Source organism: Hypomesus transpacificus, chromosome 4 (assembly GCF_021917145.1).
Source record: "Hypomesus transpacificus isolate Combined female chromosome 4, fHypTra1, whole genome shotgun sequence".
In the NCBI taxonomy this organism is placed as follows: Eukaryota; Metazoa; Chordata; class Actinopteri; order Osmeriformes; family Osmeridae; genus Hypomesus; species Hypomesus transpacificus.
In genome coordinates, this window is record NC_061063.1 from 8,831,966 (window position 1) to 8,850,702 (window position 18,737).

General features: G+C 44.6%; 1 protein-coding gene across 1 annotated transcript in view; it reads left to right on the forward strand.

Moving 5' to 3' along the window:
* angpt1 (angiopoietin 1) overlaps positions 1 to 18,737 on the forward strand; it is a 41,422-nt gene that overhangs the window by 9,733 nt on the left and 12,952 nt on the right. Inside the window, exons 2-6 of the mRNA XM_047019743.1 lie at positions 9,491 to 9,646; positions 10,183 to 10,304; positions 11,442 to 11,674; positions 16,524 to 16,651; positions 17,531 to 17,632. Of these exons, the coding sequence (XP_046875699.1) occupies positions 9,491 to 9,646; positions 10,183 to 10,304; positions 11,442 to 11,674; positions 16,524 to 16,651; positions 17,531 to 17,632 (741 nt within the window). The remainder of the gene's footprint in view (positions 1 to 9,490; positions 9,647 to 10,182; positions 10,305 to 11,441; positions 11,675 to 16,523; positions 16,652 to 17,530; positions 17,633 to 18,737) is intronic.

The following is an 18,737-nucleotide window of genomic DNA, read 5'->3' on the forward strand; positions in this document are numbered from 1 at the left end:
AAGAAAAGGAAAGGAAAAAACTGGAATCAACCTTGGGAAGAGCAATTCAGTGAGGGATCCCCTCCTCCAGAGATGGTCAGTGACAGAGAGAGGTGCAGACCATAGGCTGAACACAGTCATATCATCTCAGTTGCATTTCTGCTTCAAGAAGCATGGACCAAGCCATGTACTCAGAATGGAAACAGAACAGACAATAACAAAAGACAGCCTTGCTATGAACTTAACCTCTCAGCGCTGAGTCCTCTCCCTCAGAGACAGGTGTTTGTTATTACGCTGTGAGAAGGAGGGGATTAGTCACCTCCATGGCCCAAAGGCATGTCCTTTCCCACCTCAACCCAGAAGTACACGCTGGTGTGGATGGACGTCCAGACCAGGATGTTGAATGTCATCAATGGCTTCAGATGTTTGTGCTTCCAGACATGTTTGTCACGTATCTACAAGCTGAGGTTGCGGAGGGTTAATCCATGGGTAGGCTCTTTGTGTGTGTGTGTGTGTGTGTGTGCGTGTGTGAGTGATAGGATGGATGATGTGATAACATCAGGGGACATCTCCAGATGATGTTTGGCCACAAGACTGAAGATATACAGGAAGGATCTTCTACATTCATAATATTTTAAGATACTACTCATTCCTACAAACCGCTCATGTCTCAATGACGTTTGAAGTTTGTGCTGTCTTACCATAAAGTTGAGTTGGGTCCAGAAATCCCAACAGATAATAGTGTTCTACTACTCTAGCCCAGTTTGGGGGTGAAGGTCCTGTAGTTCTGGGGTCTGGCTGGGCAGGATCACTGGATACCCCCCCTGCTTGTTATTGTGCATACACACTTCAACTGATACTTCAGTCTGAGAAAGCTAAATAAACTGGCAGTTGGATAGATGAAAGGAATTTGGGGCTGTGTATCCTCTGGCTTCTCTCTCTCCTTCTCTCTCTGCCTCTCTAAGTTTGGGGCTGGTTTGGGGATGTTTGGGGATGTTGTTATGGGTTTGTACTGAGCCATGCTGTGTAGCTAAGACTTGCGTGTCCACTGCGTAAGCCGAGATGGGCAGTGAGGATTTCTCATTCTGCCTCAGACACCAAACGTGCATCTACATCAGTTGATAGACTTGAAGCTGTGAGAGGATACAGTACATCGTATGAGCATTCTCGTGCATTTGACCTCCCCTGCAGAGCTCTGAACCGAGGTCAGTGTAAAGCAGTTCCATCTGCTGCGTGCTACTGTACCTCGTCCTCCTGCTCTGTTTGGATTGGACTGCTGCTCAGCAGTGCACTGGAACTGGGGGGAGAGGAGGGGTGTGTTTGTGTGTTCATGTGTGTGTGTGTGTATGCTTGCGTGTCTATCTGTCTTTCCGTGTTCAGCATGTATGTTTGTGGGAGTACGTGTGTAAGTGTGTGGGTGTGTGTGTGTGTGTGAGTGAGTGTGTTCCGAGTCACTGCATTCGGCAGTCTCCGTGATGCCACTGGCCCCTGTTGCACCTCATCAGTACCCTGCCCCAGGGCACGTTGACTGCCGCTGTCAGCGCACTGCCGGGACATCAAAGAGCTCTGTCCAGACCCTGGCCAGGCCCAGATGATGCACGACCCAGCCCCAGCCAGGGCACTGTGGGATGGGGAGATGAGGCAAGAAGTGCCTCATAGTTTGAAACTGATGTAATAGTGTCTCAACAGTGTGTGATGTATCCAAAGGAGAGGGAGGGAAAGGGCCCGTCCCGGAGTGTAGGGGTGCTCTGTGGGCGGGCTAGACCCGGGGGAGGGGGGTCATGGAGAGGCAGATTGGAAGGTTGGGGATGGGGTGAGAGATGGGGCATGTTGGGTGTGCTGCAGCTTACTGAAGAGGTTATTTTGTGTTGGGTGAGCCCTGGGTGAGAAGAGCGTGTGTATAAAGTGTTGACTCTTGTCTTTATGGGATGTTAGGGCTGAAGATAAACATGGACGGGACTGTGAGAGCAACGCTGGCTGTCATTAAAGAGCCATTCGTTTTGATTAAAGGCGGAAGCCTGTGTGATGGATGGAGCTGCTGGTGCAGGCTGTGGTAGAACAGAAGGGCTGATCCTTGTGATTGTGTCATCAAATAATATATTCCATATTCCAAAACTCCCATCCAAGACATCTTGCTTCCCCTCCATTTCATCTACAGTATATGGTAAAAGTGCTGGTCAAGGAGCAGGTACCGCTTGTGATATTGGAATGGAACCCTTTGTGAGGGTTGGTGTCCCTACGTGTTTCCGGACTCTAGGCAAGGACAGCATGGATTGCGAAGTGTTCTAGAACGTCCGGATCGATTGGAAGGCCTCCACCAGTCAGATCACACACTCATTGTCAACCACATTCTGGCTTGGGTGGAAACGTTCCCATGTTGGAGAGAATCATTACACAGTGAAGCGAAGCCTGCCACTGCCCTCTCTCTCTCTCTCTCTCTCTCTCTCTCTCTCTCTCTCTCTCGCTCTCTCTCGCTCACTCTCTCTCTCTCTCTCTCTCTCTCTCTCTCTCATTGCAGCTGGCACTGAACCCAGGGTTCAGACAACCAACCGGCCAACCAGGGAAGACCGGACTTTGTTTGGTTGTTTGGTTCTGTTTCCGCATTCCCCTGTCTTGGATGAATGCTTGTGTTTCCTCTCCCATACATACACATGCACATAATTAATTAGGGTAATTTAAGGGCTTGCTTTGACACAAGAGAGACCCTTGTAACTGAAGGATTTGCAAAAATATACATCCATGCTTTAAAATATTTATTTTCTCTCAAGATGAACTCACATGAATGATGGGAAGATGATTGTGCACACTGTAGGCTTGAGATGTGATCTAAACACAGAAAGTCTTAAAAAGTCGAAAATGGTTGTCACCTCGATTAGAGGACTGCTGATGGTTATCAGAAAAAGGTTCAAGGGAAAACCCTTACTTCTTGCTCCACTCCCGGACTAAAAACATCAATGAACTATAATAACAGATTTGATCAGACGTGTTGCTACTGGAATATCCTCACACTAGACAGCCAAATAATCCCTGTCTAGACCCACACCAAAAATTCATTTTCAGAATCTTGATTGTAATAACAAGCAAATGTCCACATCACAGTGCCCGAATCAAAAAAAGAAAAGCAAACATTTCTGTTGGATGTGTTCCTTGGTGATCTTCAGAGAGAGACAAAGTTCAAAGCAAACTCTTCGTCCATCCATGCTTCTTCTGTCGAAATGAAAGCTCTGTTTTTAAGGCAGGATGTCAAAAATGAATTTACCCTAGTTCACATCAACAACTTCTAGCTTTTCTTGTTACATTGGCTCATGTCATTATTCATGCATTCGCTCCCTTGATCATGTTCCATGGAGTAGGCCACTTCAATTAATTGTGTAGTATTTTTCTTCTGTTTTCCTTTCCTTCACGAGAGGTGTGAACCTGTTAAGTATTGCTTGATATTTTGGTTGGAGACTGGACCAAAAGAAAGGAATGATGTTAATTCATGATACTTACCGTATTTAAGTCTGCAAAACCGTTACATTTCTTTAAGAGTTGTGTGTTTGATGTATGAGGTAAGATTGTGTTTCAGGAGCAATATGTTTGGATATAGTTTCACCTTTCTCAGGCCTTTTAACATCGTACATTTTGAGTTTGTCCTGGTTACGTAAATTGTGATTTGGACTGCATTACCTACTGAAGCCATTTTAAAGTGTAGAAATGAATCACCTACCTTTGCTGAACAAGGTTAAAAGCTAAATATTCACAAATTGAAAGAGACTGGCTCAAACAGAAAAAATCTCTTTTGATGAAGTGATTCTTGATTACAGCAGAGGTTTGCATAATTTGCTTAAGCTTTGAGTCATTGTATTTCCATGTTTCATGGATGATAAATGCAAAGGTTTGAGTAAAGTTTGCTATTTATACAATATTCGTTATGCAGTAAATCAATCTGGAATATTCTGGAAAAGCATTTTCCACATTGGTTTCATAAATCGCAAATTGTTTCCAATGATTTGCAGTGAATATAATTGCCTTAAACGACTAAATGAAGGAGGGAAATTTATATTCGCCCACAAAATAAAACGTAATATTTCAGCATCTGAATTGGGAGTCCTAATTTGTCTTTATGTATGACTAAAGATTTGGGAGTATTAAAAACAAAAGAGAAAAGTGGTTCAGTTTCTCCACTGTTGTCAAAGTATAGAGCCTCAGAACCTTTTGATGGGTGGAAAGTTGTGTGCTTCTCTTTGCCAAATTTCAGGGCTTTTGGCTTTAAACGACTGGATTTACAGGGACGAATGGTGTGGTTTGAGGTTGTGTACACAGGACCAATTATAGACTTGGATCTGCTCACCAGTCTCATGAAATGGATTCAACATAATAGCATTCTGACAGAGATAGAGACAGGGAGAGAGAGAGAGAGAGAGAGAGAGAGAGAGAGAGAGAGAGAGAGAGAGATCCAGGACCACCCTAAATATTCCATGAAAGATGCTAAGATCTAATTGTGTGTGTGTGTGGGTGTGTGTATGCATGGAAAAGCATCGTTTGAGTAAATGTCTGGAAGCCAGTCTCGAGGTTAAAGGTCACAAAGGTTAACTGTGGTTCCAGCCCAAGCAGGCCCTGTCCTAATGCATATCTTTACAAATCCCCTCTCCCTGTCCACTGGTGAGTTATGCACAAACACACTAGCAACCGAAGCCAGACCAGAGAGAGAGACAGCTTTATACGGCTTTCTCTAGATTATACAAGCCATGAGGAGCGAAAGTCAGTCAAATTGCACCTCCTAAACTCCCGAACTATAAAACGTCCACAGAGTGAATTACAGCAGCAGGTTTCAGAGAGGCCTATCAAATTCACCCTCTTGTCTGTCGTTGGGTGATAAGAAGGCGTTGGTGTGTTTGCTGGCATTACTCCCAAGGTGCCTTACAGTTTGGGGCGAGGTGCTGATGGGGTGTGACAGGGTCTCTGCCGTGTCCATTAGACAGTTCTCATACAGAACCACTAGGTGAGGCATCCCAGGCCCCCACAGAGACAGAGATAAGACTACAACTCACATAGCTTCTCTACTGAACACTTAAAACATTCCAGGCCCATGCTTTAGGAACTTCTCAGTGGCTCTCATCACAACTGTTTAGAAAAGATCAAGACCCCATTTTGGCTGGATGCCATATTTAATGGGAAAATGCCAGAATTAATGGTAAACATTTTATCTTTAAGAATGATTTTAGGGAGGGTCGTGCTCTTTCCAGTCCCAGAGGTAACTTCTCTGCAGAGCTCTCAAGGATGATGCTGACTGGGGGTTTCTTCAATGAAGAACAGGAGGCATCACACTGGAATAACCAGAGTTCCGGATCACACTCTAAACATCTCTCCTCATCCAAGATGAAGTGTTCCTCTGTGTGTGAATGCTTTGTCCGTGTTGGAACAGCCTCTCCTGGACATCTTCAACGCAAATACGTCCATTAACGAAGGACTTTTAAATCACTGCCCAGCACTCATAAACCTGCTAAGGGAACAGGGACATGTGTGTACGTGTTGCATAGGCTATGTTTGAGGACCACTTAACGGGGTGAAGGAGCCCTGTCCGGACGCCACAACGAGGCGAGGTCGACTTGTCACGCAGCGTCGTTAGTGAAGTCCCCTCCAGAACAGAACTGCTCTTTAAACCTTTAGGCCTTTTTGCTCAAGTAGCATTTTGGGAAACATAAAGTTGTGTTTATGTGGCTCTCACTTAGCTAACGGTTGATTATGTCAAACGAGGGCAGAGATTTAGTAGTTCTAAAAGCGGGCCTTAGTGTTATTACACCTCCAGGAATGTCCCCCTTGGTATAAATCTAGTTTTGTCACCACTGAAAAGCCACAGAGAAAGAGACGGAGGGAAGAGTGGGGGTGAGATATATGGCCTATTTTCATTTTCATGGGAAGCGGTGTTACATTTTAATTTCTTTCCGGTTTCAAACTGTGAAAAATGGCAAAACGTTTTGACTTAGAGACTGACAGGCAGGATTAATGCTGAAAAGGCACACAGAACATAGAGGAAGCTCAGGCATTGCAAATGTCAAGAGAAAAAGGTGAAAAAATACAAAGGTCTACTCATCTTTTCCTTAAGAGTCTTCAGTATTTGCAACCGTATTAGGCAATTAGCCTACAATGCCCTTTTATCCCCAGTAGACTTGATAATGATGCCCGGCCCAGGTAAGAGGTTAAACCTGACTCCATACTTGTGAGTGACCTCCACTTATTTGGGGTGACCCCTAGCTGGTGGGCTATGAGGAGATCCAAACCAACCCTCCAGCTGCAGCTAAGTCAAGTTGAACTGCATGTTCCAAAAACGGAGTTTTGTACAAAATTCCTTCCTGCATTTCAAGTAGAGGTTTAAAAGACATTTATGATGATTTGTTCATCAGCCTACAGACATGTCTGCTGCCTTTTAACTGCAGCTTTATTCCCCTTCCCATTCAACTTGGGTTACAAGCTCTGAACTGATTTTTGTTTGGTCGCCTTGTTGGTTTTCCCACCTTGTCAAATATCACTGAGAATCAATCTTGGCACTGAAACAGCACCCCTTGGTAGATGAAAGCACTAGTTTTGCATGCACTTACAATATTTTCCAACTCTGACCAGAATTCCTCTCAGTTTTCTTCCATCCACTGGCAATGATAAACATGATTTGTTTTTTCTTTCTGTCTCTGTTTTGTAGCTCTACACCGCTCCTCAGAATAAAACACAACATGTTTGTAGTAGGGCTATGTACAGCCAAATAACTTGACACCCACATCGGACAAATTTACTGCTTCCCATGCGATATATTTTTACATGATGGGCCTATGTTTGTGTAATCTTGTTTCTCCTTGGTACTTTCCATTTATGACCCCTGTCTAGATTACCGTAAGTCCTGAGTCAGACACACACACACACACATACATACACACCCTCACACACACACACATACACCCACCATGAGCGTCTGTTGTCTGGTTTTGGGTTTCTGCAGACCACCCTGTCATGTCTACCTCCTCTGTCAAGGTGACTCACCAGGTGCGAATCATAGAACACTGTATAAAGTGTTCTGTAGAAAGTGTTCTGTAGAAAGTGTTCTGTAGAAAGTGTTCTGTAGAAAGTGTTCTGTAGAAAGGCAATGTGTGCCTTGGTCGAGCCTCAGGTGGTCGTTCATCTTGACACTTTTTGCTGCACTGATCCCACCGTCCCCATGTATTGCCAGCTCCTTTGAGAAAACTGACCTCCATGCCAGGTTGTTTGAGCTCCCCGTTTTAGCAGATTAGCAAACAGTCATAAAAGCTTCCAAGCTACAAATAAGCTTTAGAGAGGGCTAGCTTTGAAGATATGTTTAAACTGTTTATCTAAAATGTGACATGAGCCAGAGGTTATCCGTTCAGGCAAAATCTACTCAAACAATGTTAACATATTCCTTATCACAAGTCAGTGCAATCCACTCGAATATCTGAGTTCTGACCGCTATGGTTTGGGACTCCTTCATGTTCCTTCCAACACCTTGGGCTGAGTCTTTGGAGCTTCTCTCGAAAGTGACACTTATGTCAGTCTGTGGTACTTCCCAGCTAAGGGAGTCATATTGTATCTGAAAGCGAGAGTAAAACAACGCTTTGTTTAGCTTTGAAAACGCATCCAAGAAAGGATAGTACACTACAGACACCACAGCTGCAGTTGGCTGATACTGGTGATGAACCATTAGAAAGCTGTCGCAGTGTGCTAGTGAAAGGACCTGTTTCTGATATGTCTATGTTATGATGGTCTGTTCATGTCCTGGTTGATTGAATTGTTGAACAACTTCCATTATGTTTGTACGAAAGTTATTTGACAGGTCTCTCTGTCATGGCCAGTCTTAAGAATAAGCTTAAGACTGCCATGCAAAATGTGTTTTCACTCAATCATCTTGAAGGACCTTGCCTAACAGATGCAATGGCAGACAAGTATCCATTTGTTCTTTCGTTTTTGAAACATTGCGGTCACCACATCCATCGTATCCAAACCAAATGTATTTTTCATCCTTGATGTCTTCATGTTGAAATGTAATTTCAACATTTACTTTTTGCAACGTACTGACTTGAAAGGAGCACAAACCTATCATTCGCTAATACCGTTGAATAAACGTGCACCATGCCCTCATGTGAATGAATCAATCACAGTCATTTCATTGTAGTAATAGAAACTTTAAAAGGGGTTTAGTAAGAAATGTAACAAAATGCAAAAGCACAGCATTCTTCCAGTCAGCTCTGAAGCCTATCAGGAGAATGAAAGGCTTGCCTATCACCGTGCCTGACTGTTATCCTCTGATGTGAGTCACACAGCCCAAGTAGATACCAGTGGGGATACACATGTAAGGTCCCTTTGACCAAGTAGTCCCATGGGCGTCCCCGGACATCAACCCCTCATGTGATAATAGGAACAATCTGTACCTTCAGAGAGATGGAAAAACAGAGTGAGAGAATGTGATGGTGTCACTAAGCATCTCGCAGTGAAAATATTTTCCTTCGCACTCGGGCGAGTGGATCTGGGCTGGTGACGTCTGCTTGTATGCTGTCTGGTTTGCTCAGACGAGGGCCTGTGCACCAGGAACATTTGCTGAGTAAGGGCATCAGCCAGCAGGGCATGTGGTGACACGGTCATGTTTGGAACAGGATCAACGTGAATCTGACAACAGACTGTGAGCTCATGTTGCGGAGGTGGTTTGGAACCGGCCTTGCGATGAAGGAGCCCCGATTGAAACAAGAGAACCCCTAAAATGGACCTCAGATCAAAGATATCCTCCTGGTTAAATGGAAGATCAGGGCAAAAGAGGAAAAAACTCTTCATGAAAAAGATTGAGTGTGTTCACTTAATGTTTGAATCTCACCGTGAAAACCATAGGACACCATGACTGGACACCATGACTGGACACCATGACCCGTCACCATGACGGCCCTGCTGCTTAATCCCCATGAACAATCGCTCCAATCCTTCCCCCAGTCCTCTCATCCCTCCGCTGGGTAGGGAGATAAGGATGAAAGAGCGTTTTCAAGATAAGCCTGGGTGAACATCTGGCCATCTATGTCTTTTCCTTCCTTAACTAATGACCTACATCTGGATCCTCCTATCTTTCTCCAAACTCATTCTTCACTTGGGTAGTTCCACTCAAGGGCTTGAGATGTTTTGTGTTTGCTGAGAGGTTGGGGGAAAGCATCAAATCACCTCAATCGATGACGATGACATACTGACGCTGAAAAGAAAGGCTTTGAAGAAAGTACACAAGGGAATGTATTGATTGAAGAATGTGAGGGATCTATATATATATTTAGGTCTAAATAAAGGTGTCTTGAATTCATAAAGCATCGTTGTTCTGAGTGATATTCTATGACATGCAATGGAACACTGTGATGGTGTTATACGTAGTTTGTAAGGATCCGAAAGGTTTCTTGATTTTGAAGGTGTTCTTATGTCTATGTTTTCAAATGAGACATTTTGCTGTCTGTATGACTTTGTGGCAATTCTTTTCTCTGTTATTATTTTGATTTAGATTGAGAACTACATTAAGGAGAGCATGAAGACTGAGATGGCCCAACTGCAGCAGAGCGCGGTCCACAACCACACGGCGGCCATGTTGGAAATGGGCACCAATCTCCTCTCCCAGACAGCAGAGCAGACACGCAAGCTGACGGACGTGGAGACACAGGTACATACCTCCTCCTCTAAGAACCATAAAAAGATCTCTAAATAAATAAAAACTGCATGGAAATGACAATGGAATTGCCCTTTCTCTACCGCCATCCCCTCCCCTCCCCCTCCACACAGGATCTGTACCACGCACCATTTCAACAACTATTCTGCATGAAGCCACCCCTAAAATGCTGAACGGGGTGGGGGGGAATAACAGGCCAAAGACAATATGGATGCCTAATAAATATCTACTCAGACGCTATATGTAATGTGCACATGTCTGTGTTTCCAGCTCTCTCTGGGAGCTTGAGAAAGCGACATAAGGAGATCTTCTGGGGGGGACATTACTTTTTGCTGATGTGTTAAAAATACATTTACTGAGCAATACTGTAGTCTCTCTTCCTGTGCACCCCAGTCAAGTATTATCCTGTGTCAAAAAACAGTCTCTCGTATTATTTCAAGCAATAACTTATATTTCTGACCAACACTGTTTGGATTGAAGTATCACCATTGTGACAGAGGAAACCACTGAGCTGTGTGTGTCCTGGGCAGGTCCTGAATCACACGTCCAGGCTGGAGATCCAGCTGCTGGAGAACTCTCTCTCCACCAACAAGCTGGAGAAGGAGCTCATGGTCCAGACCAATGAGATCAGCAAGCTCCATGAAAAAAATGGGTAATTTATTTTTTCAAACACTTACTTGCAGATTTATGTTAAAAACGTTCTTGGCAGACACCAAATCTTCCATACTATTTTAGTTATTTCAACTGCAGCCGACTTTGATATATGTTGTACTGATAATAAAAGAATGGGCTGTCGCAGATTTTGTCATTCAATGGACAAGGTTTACGTTGGCAAAAGCTGGAGAGAGGTCTAAGTGATAGATGCCGAACAGGATCCTCCGTTGAGGATAGTTATATGGATAGGCAAGCAAGACCAGTATCCCCAACAACACACATCTGCACGATAATGAGGACATATTGTCCTTCCTCCACACACCAGCTCAGTTAAGTGTGTCATTTACCATGTAACAGGATGCTGGGTCCCCTCATGTCAAACATTATAAACGGTATGAGGCTATATTTTCCTAGGATGTTGCAATGTTATCTAATGAAAATGGCTTTTGGATGGCTTCTCATAGTAGTCTGTACGTTGATTGGACCAGTGGGATTGTTTTTAATCATCTGTTTAAAAGCTTTGTCCCTGGCGTCCATTGGTCTTCTGCAGTCACACAGCTGTACATGTCCTTAACATCCATATGACTAAAACAGCTTCCTAGGAAAGAAAATAGAGCAAAATGACATGTACTTTCTTTCATTTTACTGCTGTGCTTTAGGAAAGTGGAAATGGATTCCAGAGCACAATTTCCAAAACTTGAGCAATTCTGAAATCACATCATATTTAAAAATAATAAATTGAATGATTTGAGGACAGATTATGCATTTTTGTGTCAGTCAATATCATCTTTCAGGCAGAAATTGTAAAATGCATGACTATAGGATACAGTTATAATGGCTTACGTGTAATCAGTGATGATGAAATGTAAGCATTGTTTATTTTGTGTGTGTATCTCATGGCAACTAAGCCGACTGACATAAACAGTCAGCTATGTTATAAACACAGAGAACATGGTTAGGTTCCCGTAACACACCCTGGCACGGTCTTCTCTCATTTCTATAAGTAAGAGTGGATACCACTGTACAGTAAATTTTGGACTCTGACTTTATCCGCAAACAGAGACGATCCTGTTCTCCTCCTCTCCATCCGCTCCTTCTTTCCCTCTCACCCTTCTCCCTTGACCCTCCTCCCCAGGTTCCTGGAGCAGAAGATGCAGGAGATGGAGTCGAGGCACCGCGAGGAGCTGGACGTCCTGAGGGAGGAGAAGGGCAGCCTGCAGGTCCTGGTGGGCAGGCAGAGCGGGGTGATCCGGGAGTTGGAGACCCAGCTCAGCCGGGCCACAGGCAACAGCAGCGCCCTGCAGCGGCAGCAGCAGGAGATGATGGACACGGTGCACAACCTTCTCAACCTCTGCTCCAAAGACGGAGGTATGGGACCGTACAACTCGGAAGGCATTCACATTCACATTTAGTCATTGAGCAGACGCTCTTATCCAGAGCGACTTACAGTAAGTACAGGGACATTCTCCCTGAAGCAAGTAGGGTGAAGTGCCTTACCCAAGGACACAACGTCATTTTGCACGGCCGGGAATCGAATAGGCAACCTTCTGAGTAATAGCCCGATTCAGCCGTAATAGCCCGCTCAGCCATCTGACTCCCTACTAAGACACATAATCTGGAGTTCTTTGAGGTTTTTATCATACCAAAGACAGGGTCTAACTAATGACACACAGCTTGTTGTATGAGTCCAAGTCAATACATCTGCCGTTTGACCAAGAGTACACCCTTCTGCCTGGTCTCAGACTGTGTTATTCAGTATCTTCAGTTAGTAACGACTGTTGCAACTGGACAGAAGCGTGTCATCCAGAGAGGAATCCCTGTGATGTCACAGCCCCGTTACATGCTTGCCTGTTTTACTGGCGTTGAAGCTGTCATGCCCTTTTTCTATAAACCCTGCTTCATACTGTGAGACGAGGAAATCTCCTTTCCTTGAAAACAAGCCCCACTCTCATCACTCAGTGTATTACTCTCTTTACCATAATGGCTTACCACGCCTCAGCATCTTAGGGGCTGGGGTTGACGCTTTAGTGAATAATGACTAATATACTTCCTTCGTGTGTGTCCCCGTCCCCTCTGGACTCACCGCTTGACCCTCACAGCAACTCGACCCTCAGGTTTAGCCAACGCAGTGAACTCATTACCCCCTTCCCCACAGCAGAGCCTCCGTCCCCCATCCCAAATAAACCTTCCTGGTCCCATGTCTGCTCTCAGATCGCATTGGTCACATGAGACTTCATGTGAAGGTCCAGGTTGGGGATTGGTGGCGTCGTTGAAACGGAGATCCCCTGTGCATGTTTGCTAGTTCCTCCTGTGACGCCTCAAGACCCCACATTGCTTCCTGTGCCTGACATCCACATCCTGTGCCTGTCGGTGTTGTCAGGCAGGACATGAGAAGACATGACTGGATGTGACTGGACACATTAGAGGAAAAGTGTAGCGCATGATAAACACATGCTTCATATTAATCCCATTGTAATCTAGCTTTAATGATCCATACCAAGAAGGTCAACGACTTTTCAGAGTTTTCTCTTTCTCGTAGTTCTGGCAGTAGATCTTTTTTGACGCTTAGAGGAAGTTTCGAGTTTCAATCAGTGACTCCATGATGCTGATCCAAAATGATGTAGTATTATTTATCTTTTGAAAGTCATTAATTGATCAACAAAATAAATAACTCTGTGTCATCAGTTTTAAATCATTCACAAAGGCAGCTTAACTACCATCTTGTTGCCTAGTCGGCCATTTTACGTGCCTGTCAGCCCCTCAGCCATGATTAGTGGCTGTTTTAAAGAAAAGCGATAGAAATGAAACATGGTCACCGCTGCACTGTGGTTGGTCGCTTTCTCCTTGGAGGTGGCTCTGAGGGCCAACCGGGTGCCAGGGGTCGCCCTCCTCACCCCAGGATGAATAATTCAAGTTGTAATGGCTCCTGAGGGAAAGCCTGTCTGTCCGAGGTGAGGTCTCACTGATTAGTACAGACCGGCAAGAACAGAACTATCCCATCTTCATCATTGTAGCAAAAGCTAACAGCCACAAGGTTCATTTTCTCTTTCTTTTTTTTAAGGGGGGGGGGATTGAGGAGTGTGTGTGTCTGTGTGTGTCTGTGTGAGTGAGTGAGTGAGTGTGTGTGTGTGGTGTCGTGTGTGTGTGTATGTGTGTTTGTGATGAGGAGATTCCACTGTTTGTTTTCTAAACGGATACTTGTTTTTGTTTGTGGAGGGTTAGCATCTCATCCCATTGGATGGCGTCTGCCTGCGTTAGCCTCTGTTTGGAAAACTGAACCGTAGCATTTCCTTTGGAGCTGGGATTCAAATCATCACTGACAGTTACTGTTGGGGAAAAGAGGCCTTCTCTGAACAGGGAGTTCATCATTTGAAGTCTCAATAAACATTTACTACAACAGTTTCTCGCCAAAAAACTATTATCTCTTTGTTAAGAGTAGCTAAAGTATGCATTTTCCACAGCTGGATTATGAACTCCTGTACAGCCATCCTTTAATTGGCCAGATCGGTTTACTGAGCTCACGTTTTAGGTTGTAACTATTACCTAAAACCTTAGTAGAATGCAATGAGCCAAGACACGTTATTAGCGGTAATTGACCTCAGCATTGGAATGCTCCTCAAAAAATGTCTGGCCGCTAAGTATGAATTTGTTTTACAGTATTCTATGATCCTACTTAATGAATGGCATCAATCAGTTTTACAGCCGGGATACTGCTGTCTGGCGGGAGGGAGATCCTATTTTAATTCCCGGCATTTAGCTCACGCTGTGGGTACAGTGTTCTCTGTAGAATAAATGATCATTTAGCCTCTAGTGAAGCCCTTTTATGACTCACAAAATACCCATGTTTTGAACCGTGTATGCCAGACTGTGATGGAGCAAAACCTGATGCTGTAATGACATAGAATAGCAACAATAGGTTTTCTTACTCTGTGCCATTTTGTCTGCTTGCTCTTTGTGCTGTATTCATGAGGTCTTCTCTGGAGAAATGTAACAAACAGTTAGACATAGACGAGTGGGCATAGCCTGCCAAGCTACAATGACCATATGACACCTGTTTACAAAGCTCAAGCTGCACTGGAGCATCTCCAAACAATATTCTCTTGACCTTGCTGGCATCTGTTTGATTTGTTTGGTCCACTTTTGAGATCCTTAAGTTAATTCATTAAGATTTAGTATAGTACCTTAAGGGTCTTCCATGATGGTCGGGATCTGCAGGGAACCATGGGAATCCTCCAGGGCTTTTGGATGGTCTCTGGGGTACGTTTGGCTCGCCCTGGGACAAGCAACAGTCTGTCTAAACTCCCTGTATCAGTCTCTTTGGGTCCATTTTCACTGATTTGGCAAATAAACTGATTTATGCAAACACCCTAGCCCTTCTGTCCTGTTCACATGAACCCCCTACTGAATACGAGTCCCCACTGAACCCGAAAATATTTGTCTGTAAATAAATATTGGGACATAAATAACATTTGCAGAGTCGGCCTTCACACTGTTCAAGGGTGCCGCTCCAATAGCAGTCGGTCCCTATGCTGAACGTCTTCCCCCCAGTTGGTCCCGGCTTGTTGAGAAGTTGTTCTGACTGTGAGTGGACAATGTGGAGCGTGAGTCCAAATCAGCCCCTCCAACAGAGATCCCTTAGACGGCTTGAAGGTGTCCCAGTGACTCCCTCCCTCTGTTCAATTGTAGCCTGACTGTACTGTCTTTTGTTGTGTTAGACTCCACAAGCACAGGGTCCCACTCTGTCAACCTGTCACGACGGGAGGCTCTTGTCAGTGACATTCAATACTTTGTCAAAATGGCCGACAAAAAGTGCCCTAATGAGCGGCCTGCTTCCTTTGCCGAGTGTCGGACTCAGTTGGGGGGGATCAAAGAGAGGTTCAAGGATCGCTGACACATTTCGCTTTCTCAGTGACATCCCCTCTGTGTAAACAATCTCAAAAGTGAAAACATTGAAAACTGAGATGTTCCACTCATTTGGGAGAAAGAAAAAGAGAGAAAGGGCCAAGGTGGAGAGAGAAAGAGAGAGAGAGAGAGCGAGAGAAAGCGAGAGAGAGCGAGAGACAGAGAGAGAGAGAGAGAGAGAGAGAGAGAGAGAGAGAGAGAGAGAGAGAGAGAGAGAGAGAGAGAGAGAGAGAGAGAAAAGAGAGAGAAAAGAGAGAGAAAAGAGAGAGAAAAGAGAGAGAAAAGAGAAAAAAAATCAGAAGGAATTTCAATAGATATAACAAGAACTAGGAGGGTAAATACAAACCACTTGTTATAACAGGAACTTGAAATTTATAGCTTGTAGTATTTTGTCCTCAGCCCCCTTGCTTGGTTTCAAAATAATGCCGCCATAATTATCCACAGATGGAAATGTCTCCAGCTGGCTCTATGACCAGACCTGTCAGTATCAGGGGCTGCTCTGTTAAAGAGCAGGAGATCACCAGAGCAGATGAACAGCTTCTCTCCTGCTAATAAGAACGGCTGTCAGTCAGACTCTCTCTGATGCTATCTTCAAGTTACGGGATACTCACAGCGAGATCCAGTTGTCCCAGTCCAGCTTCTGCCTTGCCTCTATCCTCTGACATGGTCCCTGGCTCCTTGATGTGGAGATTGAAATTATGATAAAATGGACCCGGTTGGGTTTAAAGTTTGGAAAGTATTGTGTCAACAATGACGAGGTTTCAAACTCCAGCGACAACAATCGCTATTTATTTCAATGAACACGTTATTTCAAGACCATTTTCAAAGATTACAGACGTGGTTTAAATGATTGTTAACCATGTGTTTATAATTAAGTTAGACTTTTCACATTGGCTTTATTGAGATAAGACCATTAAATTGCATGGGGAAGAAGTTATTATGTTTCAAATACAGTAGCTGAATCCTCCATTAGATTTAGCACACCTGTGTTAGTTGCACTTTCAACGCAGCGTTCTCAACATCTTCGGTCTCACTCCAACTGTACAACTGAATGAATGTGTTAACTCGGGGTTGAAGCAACAGCTGTCATGTATTTTGGTATAAAATGGCATTCCACTGTAGAAGACAGGGATTAACCAACATCAGACACCTGACAATCAATTTAAAATCAGTCATGAGGCAGCCATTTAAGTGTTGACAGGAAAGATCAATTGACAGGGGATATATTTTTCAACAAACACCAGAGGATGCCAGTGTATTTGATGTTGGACATACAGTGATGTATATCTTGCACCTTGTGGGGGTTTGTCCTCAGTGGTGCCCAACAGTACGAAGCGTGTGGACGAGGAGAAGAGGTTCCGCGACTGTGCCGACCTCTACCAGGCGGGCTTCCACAAGAACGGAGTCTACACCATCAACATCAACCCCCAGGAGACCAAAAAGGTACTGTGTGGGTGAGGGCGTGTGTTTCTAGAAACAGCACTTCCTTTTAACACTCGCTGTTTGGAAAGGTGTTGACCTACTAGACAACAAGCATAGTGCTCAATGACTGTGAGAGACAGATACCAGCAGCCTCAGGAATAACAAAGGGCTCAAAATACATTTGGCAGCCTGGTGGGGACAAGGGTTTAAACATTAGAATGAGACGGGGGCTGGGGAAGGGTCTAAACAGGTGTTACCTACCTCAACAGCCCTGCCGGACTGATGGCAGAGGAAAGTGTGTGTGGTGTGTGTGAGGATGTGTGGGTGTGTGTGTGAGAGAGGGAGAGAGAGAGAGAGAGAGAGAGAGAGAGAGAGAGAGAGAGAGAGAGAGAGAGAGAGAGAGAGAGAGAGAGAGAGAGAGAGAGAGGTTGGTGAAGGGGTGAGTTTAAGGTGGCGGGGGGTTTTGTCGCCTCGGGTCTGGTTTCGTGGAATTGTTCTGTCGAGGCTGCTCACTTAATTACACCCAGACTGGTCTGCTGTGTGTTCAGCTGGACTCTTGGTGGAGGTGAGAGACCTCCGCTCCTCCCAGGGACTCCTCAAACAAAGACCCCCAACCCTGAGAAGATACACTTGTCCTATCAGCTTAAAGAGAGCTGGGGCTCTGAGGTTAAGGGCCAGGGTGGACCCAGGTGTCCACTGGTATGTGGTCATCCAGATCCCCTGACAGTGGGGTGTGGGAGATATAGTGCTGAAAGACAAGTATGGAGGATGTTTGAGGATGTTTACATCTCCTGGAACTCAAACATCTACAGCATGATCCCTTCTAAAGTTATTATTGCACGTTTGAATTGAAATGGTTTTTTATTAACACATATTTCGTGTGTGCGTGTGTGTTTCCAGGTGTACTGTAACATGGAGACCGCTGGTGGAGGATGGACTATCATCCAACGCAGAGAAGACGGGAGTGTCGACTTCCAAAGAACATGGAAAGAGTATAAGATGGTAAATACACCCACACACATCCACCCGAGACGGTCAAGCCATGCTAGACTGGTTCACATATGTCTTCACTGGTGGATTATGACAAATGGGGTGTGTTACCTGGCATTGGTCTAGCATGTTGAAAAGAAAGAGGGTCCGTAGAATTCTTCCACCCCAGACTGGTCGAACTCGCACCTCGTGGAACACTTCAACCAGATGTTCAAGGACCAGCACCATCTGCCCATCTACATCTCTGGAAACATCTGTTCAAGATGTTCCTTTCTGTCCTCTTCTGTTCTCTCCTTCCCCCTAACCTCCTCTCTTTCTCTTTCCTTCTTCCCTGCAGTTCTTACTTATTAGCCTACTCTAAGCAAATACAAACCATTACATTTTTTTTTTATAAAAATGTAAGTTTGGACTTGTGAAAAGATTCAAACGTAAGGAACTTCAAATGACCACCACAACCTTAACTCTGCCAATGCACAAACCAATTATTGAAGCACACAGCTCTTGCACCTGTTACCGCAGAGAGAGAAAGGGTGAGAGAGAGAAGAAGAGGGGACTGAAAAAAGAGGAAGACAAAGAAAGAAAGAAAGAAAGAGACAAGGAGAGAGGTTTGGTTCTGGAGCCTTTTGACCATGTGCAGAGAGACCCCCACATACTGGGGCTCTGATGTGCTGGCGTCTGGTCCTCTACCTCCTTCCTTGAGAAATCTGAAGGTGATTGATCGTGTTTTATTGTGTAATTCATTTTCCCTGCTGTTGGTCTCAGTGGGCTCGTGGTCGAGCATTTATTACACTTGAAGGATCGTTAAATCTTTTAGTCAACATTGTCTGGCCTCTTCACATTTTTGTTGGGGGATTGAGAGTGGAGGATTCGACAACCCCACCTCATGAACGATGTGACCCTATGACCCTGTGATGATTATAATGACATTAGCAGAACTGTGTATTTGTCACAAGGGAATGTATGTTACTGATATTCGCAGTGCATTCTCCCATACAATGTCAGTATGGAGGACACAGTATCACAAAAAGACCTGTCGATGTTCATATTTTTTGTTCATATTTCACATGCTTTGCCCCACAATTTGGTGGCCAAGTCCTACAGTCACGAATGCTCACGG